General features: G+C 61.3%; 1 protein-coding gene across 2 annotated transcripts in view; it reads right to left on the reverse strand.

Annotated features, from left to right (window-relative positions):
- Positions 1 to 6683, reverse strand: part of CORO7 (coronin 7) — a 50470-nt gene that overhangs the window by 26983 nt on the left and 16804 nt on the right. Inside the window, exons 1-5 of one of the 2 annotated variants that reach the window (XR_003399476.1) lie at positions 3620 to 3716; positions 3247 to 3321; positions 1443 to 1513; positions 890 to 1073; positions 220 to 296 (exon numbers count right to left, since the gene is read on the reverse strand). Coding sequence is in view for 1 of the 2 variants with exons in the window: in XM_026859111.1 (XP_026714912.1) it covers positions 220 to 296; positions 890 to 1037 (225 nt within the window). In the remaining variant the exon portion in view is untranslated. Of the gene's footprint in view, positions 1 to 219; positions 297 to 889; positions 1074 to 1442; positions 1514 to 3246; positions 3322 to 3616; positions 3717 to 6683 lie in introns of those variants that run through there. The other variant, XM_026859111.1, reaches the window with a different exon arrangement.

Raw genomic sequence — 6683 nt, forward strand, 5'->3', positions numbered from 1 at the left:
CCTGCCCGCTCGCCCTCCGTGCGCTTGCGTGTCCGGCAGCAGGCGGGCAGCGAGCAGCAGGCGCCATCTAGTGCTCCCATCCTCCTCGGCCCTGGTGCCGCTCACTGACCCCATTTTTGCCCTTTTCTCCTCAGAACAGGATCGCCGTGTGCCCCCCAGGACCAGGGCGCAGGGCGGCCATGTCGTGCCGCTGCGAGGTTGCCCCTGCGAGCTGCTCACCTTGCAGGAGGTGCCGAGCAGGCGGCCGTCTCGCTTCCAGGCCAGGCTCTGCAGCTGGTCCCCGTGGGAGTCCAGGGCTGCGGAAGGAAAGCAGGCCCGGGATCATGCAGGGCTCGTCCCACGCACGGGCCAGGCGTATGGGCAGGAGCCATCGCCCTCCCACCCGTGAGCACCAGAGTACTCCCCCAGGGAAATGATCTGGCCTTTCCAAAAGGCCAGTGGCAACCAGAGCAGAGGCGAGGACCCACTGGGATGCTGCTGTGTCTGTGCAGGGAGCACCCCTGCCACAGGGCACTTACACCCCTGTGCTGTCGCCCAGCCTCCTCTCCCCATCGGGTTAGCTGAGGTCTGGGCAAGGCTGGTCAGCAACAGGCCATGGCACCCATGTCTACCCACGCACAGGAAGAGGCACCTGTCACCCCAGGGGATCCCCATCAAAGCTGCTACAGACACCCCGAGCAGCACAGGAGCCTTTTACACCATTACATGAGAGTGTAAGGGAGCCCGTGAGCAGGCACGAGGAGCTGTGGTGCTCCCTGCTCTAACAGCCACCTGTACTGGCTGTTCAGTGACACTGAGATCCAGACTTGAGCCTGATGCTTGAGCCCAGGCACCAGCATGGTGGAGATACATGTCACGGGCAAGAGCTGATGGGCATGGCCATGCCTACCTGTCAGCGGCTGCTGCTGCCCCACGTCCCAGACAGTGACTCCTTTCCCTGCGCCGCTGGCCAGGACGCCGTCCGCTGTAGGGTGGAACTGCAGCATGTCCACTGGGCCCCCCCCGGGCCCCAGGGTCAGCCCTGCGCCACTGGGCATGTCCTGGCCGCTCTCGGGCAGTCGCCACACCTTCACCTGCAGCCCCAGGGAGAGGTGGGTCAGTCCCCAGGCAGACGAGCCGGACCTGGCTGGGGGCTGGCAGTGCCCAACCTGGGCTTGCTGCTCTTCCAGGCTTTGGTCCCTGAGGACACCAGGTGACCCCTCATTGCGGCTTGGTGGGATCAGAGCTGCGGGTATCCCACGTGGGAGAGGGCTGATCCATGGCTGACACCATCTGCCCTGTCCCCCACAACTTGGGGAGACACCACGCCGCTCCCCAAGGCTGGCACCCTACTCCCCAGGCTCCTCTTATTCCCATTGCTTCAGCTCCACCTCCCCTGGGCTCTCCAGTGAACCCCAGAGACGCAGCATGTCCCCTTGGGACCCCAGGCACCCTGCACTTACTGTCTCATCAGCAGAGCCTGTAGCCAGCAGGAGCTGATCAAAGGGTGAGAAGTCAAAGTCTGTCACCGCATCTGGAAGGAGAAGGGCAGAGGTTTGTCCTCACCTTACCCCTGCAGGCAGCGTGTCTTTGCTCTTCTCCAGCCTCAGACTCTTTTCATACACACATATGTGCAGGCAGCCGGGGCCAGATCTGGGCCCACCGAGGCATTTTGGAGCAGCTCGGCTTTGCTGCGAGAGCCTGAGCCCCTCTACACTGTCAGGATCTCGCACCCCTTCGGCGGGGGTCAGGCGCCCTGAAGGGCAGCACCGCACAGTTGCATCTCCCTGTCTAACCCACCACCACCCAGCTTTGGCTCTGATTTTGGGACAGACATCCCCAGGAGGCACAGGGAGAAGCATGAACAGCACAAGGGCATCTGTGCCGGCCCGGCTGCTGGTGAGCGAGGCCACAGCCAGCTGGGGCCGTGCTGGTAACAAGGCTCCCTTTGTAACGCCCCGGCTCGGCGCGCCGGCGCAGGGCTGCTCCTCGCAGCTCCGGCAGCAGGGCCCCGCGAGAGGAAGGCTGGCACCGTCAGCGGCAGCCCCTCGGATGCATTTGGCACGCTTGGGAAAGTAGGTCACTGTGTACTTTTCCGCTTCCAGGAGGCTGCGGAGAGGCAGGCCCCGGAGGCACGAGAAGCGAGCAGCTCAGTCTGCTGCATTTGCCCGGGGGGGGAGAAAAATCTCTTCCCCGCTTTGGAGGTGTTTCTCTAGTAGGGCTTGTGCTAAATCTCAGTAAGAAGCCATCCAACAGCATTGTGCTGGCTCCCTGTGCACCCCTCCAGTGCTCTCCCGGGAGCAGCAGAGCTCACTGGCCTGCTTGGGAGCACAGCGCAGCTCACGGTGGTCCGCCCCGCGCCCCGGGGCAGGGACTGAGCTGGGCGCAGGCAGTGCAGCTGGGCACACCATGCGGTCCTGCGGTGATGCCAAGGCACCACACACAGGAGGGCAGCCCTGGGACTGGCTCCCGTCTTGCTGCTCTGGTGCAATTTTTAGGAAATGGGTGGTCAGTGCCCCCAGGCTGGCACTGCTGCTCGCACAGCAGGAGAAGGGTACCCTAAGCTCCCCACCACCCCTTCCCCGTGCTGAGGCAGAAGGCAGAGCCCTCTGCCTCTGCAGTGTGTGTTCCTCTGCCAGTGGCAATGCTGCCAGCCGCCTCTCCACCTGCAGCACTCCCTCTGCCCACAGCAGAGCTGCTCAGGGCCCCGTGGCCACTGGTCTAGCCTGTTCCTCCCGTCTCCGGAGCTGGGTACACCTGTGGTGATGCCATCCCCAGCTCCTCCACCAGCCCAGCACTGGGTGTACCGAGAACTTCAGGGCGTGCAATGAGTAACATGGGAAGGGTGTGCTAGAGGAAGAGCGTGAGCAAGAGCTACGTGTCCTCGCTGCAACTCAAGAGATGAAGGGATGTGGATCAGCTTGGCTCCTTAAGCAAAAGAGCCCAGCCTGGCAGAGCCTCGTGTGGTCAGTGTGGCTGCAGTTGGCTTGTGCCTCTGACATAACTGACTTGTCAGAGTCACCCTCCCCATGGGTGATGGTCCCTGGGGACTCCAGCAGCTCCCCCAGCCCCTCGTCTGGGAAACAGACACCCCAACACAGCATTCTGGGCTTGGACTCGGCACATGAGCACCTCCACACAGCCCACACAAGGCCAAACACCTCCTGTGGAGGTGGGAGGTGGTGCCCAGCTCCTTGGTGCCCCAGTGCAGAGCACGGCAGAGGCACGGGACAAGCCAAAACCAGGGCTGGCAGACACCCAGCTCACCTGAGTGGCAGCAGAGCTGAGACACGGTCCTCTTGCCTCCATCCTTGCACTCCAGTGGCACGATGCCCAGCATGCCTACAGGAGAGGACACAGGAGCAGGTCACCAACCGTGTTCCAGCCTGCCCATCGCCCACGAGATGCTCCCAGGAACCCCCTCATCCTGGGACACAGTGGGAGGGTACCCAGCTTTGCAATGCAAGGGGTGTGGGATTGCCAGCACCTTTGGGAGAATTTGGGAAAAGCCTCCTCTGCTCACTTTCATGCCTCCTGGGGTCCGTAGGGCTGACCCACCACCCAGCCCTGCAGGGACCACAGGGGCAAATCCATCCCACCTGCCCCAGCCATGCTCAGCACCCCTTCCCTTGTGCCTCACCTGCTGCCTCAGCATTGAATGCGATCCAGCGGCAGCTGGCCTTCACATGGTTCCCACAGGATGCACTGGAGCCCGCTCGGATACCGCTGATCCAGGCCTGAGATGGAGAGGGAAAAGCCACATCAAGGAGATGCCTCTGTTTTGGAGGAGCTCGACACCGCAGCCGGAGCACGGCTGGAGGGGAGACAATGAAGCATCGGCACAGCATCATTAGAAACCCTCAGCTCCCACAGACCTGCCATGCCGGTGGACCTGGAACTACCTGGAGGCTGGTGACACTGATGGGATCATGCTGAAGGCACATTTGTAGGGCCCCATCCTCTGTGAGGACCAGGACAATGTAGCTGCTCACGCTCCCTGTATGAAAGTGCAGCCCCTCACTGGGGCTGGAGGCTTCAGGGCCAGCTTTGCCAGGAAGGGGAGAAAGGAGCATCCCAGCTCCAGTGCTGCTTTTCCCCCAAACTGTCCAGCCCTGGGCTACCCTATGGTGGGAAGGGCTCAAAGGACTTTGCGATAAACTGATGTCAGGAAATTTGGGATGGGACAAAGGCTCTTGGGCTGCAATCGGGCTGTGGCTGACAAGCAGATAGACACCTCCAGCAGCATGATTCCCACATGGACACACAGCCAAGCAACTTCATTACAGCTCCAAAACCAAAATCCTGCTTTGCAGTGTTTCTCACTACTACTCTACGGCTGAGCACTGCACCTGTGGCGCACTGGGATGCCCTGCATCAGCCAGATGTGACACAGACACCCGACCTCAAGAGGCCACCAGGATCAGGAGCTCCCTGGCACACCCAGGGCCAAGTCCAACCCTCGATCAAAAGCAACGGCAGTGTTTTACAGCTGCCACCATGCCTGTATGCCCACCGGCGGCCACAGGCATCACAGAGAGCTGCAGCAGGTGTCCAGAGCGGTGGATACGCCACAAACAGGGCAGAGCCCTTTGCAGGGAAGGGAGCTGCATACACTGCCCCAAAAGGACAGAGCCCCAGGTTTCCTCTCCTTGCACAACTTCCTTTTGAGGTCTGACAGAGAGCAGCAGTTCCTGCAGCACTTCCTCTTGTCCTTGTCACAGCAGCCTGCTCGGTGGCAGCCCTGTTAACCCCTCTCCTGCTGAAGGGAGATTCCTCTCCCTGCACCCAGCGGGTCGGGGGCTGCAGAGGGGATGGGGAACAGGTCTGGAGCATAACCAAGACTCAGGAGGAAGGGTCCCACAATCTGTGCCCTGTCACCTTGCACAGGTCCCTCAGTGAGGGGTGTCACTGGCCACATGTGCCCCTCAGCATCAGGGAGAACAACGCAGGACCCCTCCAGTGAAGTTTCACAGAGGGACCACTGAGCTGGTCCATCCTGGCTCTGCAATGTCCCTGCATGCACGCGGGAGCCCTCAGGGAAGCGATCATTCCTGCAGCATGCCAGAGCGGCCAGTAAAGCATATGGCACCATCCTGGCCACGTCCCTAAAACAAATCACAAGCTTTCAGGGTGCCTCTGCCAGCAGAGCCCTGCATACGCTGTCTGAAGGGGAGAAGTGGCTCAGATGTGATCATTCTTGTTGACACTGAGCTTTCTGATCTGGCCAGGTCAAGTGTCTGCCTTCGCCTCCATAAACAAACTGCTCTGCTCAGCCAGGGACACAAACAGCGCTTCCCGCTGTGACATCCAAGATGGGTTTGGAGACAAGACATCCATCTCACACCTCCTGCCTCACAGAGCTGGGTGACGTGGCCTCACTTCCTAGGGACACATTTCATGCCTGGATGGGAAATGCCTCTCAGAAAGGCCACCACCTCCCACGTGCTGAGCCTGGTGCAGGCTGCTGGAGCCTCCTCACACACTGGGGTGAGAGCACACTGTCCCTTGGTGTCCTGCAGAGTTCCCTCACCACAGGGACTGACACCGGGGTAGTGGTGACAGGGACATCCTTCCCTGGAGGATGCCATAACCCCCCCATGGACTGGTGTCCCGGCACCCACACCGCACAGACACATGCGCTCCTCACACCAGCCATTGGCAGCAGCTCATCTGCACCCTGAGGTTTGCAGCCAAATGCTTGGCTGGCTGAGATTTCCGTGATCTGCCACCTGCTCTGCAGGCACACCGAGCCCAGCACACTATGGGAATGGTGGGATGCTTGGGGACACCATGTCCCCTCCTACAGCTGAAACTCAGGAGGAGATTTTGGATGCTTGCTGGGTCTGCAGAGGTGTGTGAGCACAGGAGAGACCAGCCTGGCATGAGGATGGCTTGGCTGAAAATTTACAGGGAAGGAGCGTGCTGATGTCCAAGGACTAGAAGACGAACATTTTGGTGGCCCTGGGAGCCCTCAAATTCTTTTCAAAGGCAGCAAGATGCAATGATTTTTAGCAGCATCACCCATCCAGTCTGAGCCCTCCTCTTCTGGCCACATGGCCTATGCCAAAGGGTACCAGCTTCCCGCACCTGAGTGCCACCCTGGCACAACTGGTAACCAGAGCAGCCTGCACCACGCATCTAACCCATGCTGTCCCTTCCCTATGTGGGACTGTCCCTGGCAGGGACTCTGTTCCAGCTGTCCCAGCTCCTGTCTGCCCCATGGTCAGGGAGTCACCCGGGCAGGATCCCCCCACCCTCCTCCACGGTGGCAGAGCAGCAGCAGCCTCGCTCACAGCCACGGTGCAAAGGGTGTCCGGCTCAGGGAGTCCCCAGAAGAGCTGCATGACCTGATGGTGCTCCCTGACATGGCTCACCCGGCATAACCCATCCCTGACCCAGTATTGCCTCACGAGCTGAGATGGATCACGCCACTCAGCATGGTTGGCCAGGTTACCTGCCGGGCAGGGGTCGGAGCTGGGCATCCCCTAGCTCCGTACCGCCCAGGGAAACCCATCAGACCTGCCTGGCCTCGGCGGTGCCAAGCTCTACAGCTTGCGGGCAGGGTGATGGAGCTCAACACCGTCCCGCCAGGCCCCAGCGCTTCCTCTTCGCCTGCGGAAGCGGGGTGGCAGGAGCAGGGCCCAGCATTTCACCCTGGGTGGGCGCTTCCCCGGCCGGCACGGGCGAGGCAGCGCTGCCTGGCG

This window comes from Athene cunicularia (assembly GCF_003259725.1).
Source record: "Athene cunicularia isolate RWA chromosome 14 unlocalized genomic scaffold, athCun1 chr14_part1, whole genome shotgun sequence".
NCBI classification, from domain to species: domain Eukaryota; kingdom Metazoa; phylum Chordata; class Aves; order Strigiformes; family Strigidae; genus Athene; species Athene cunicularia.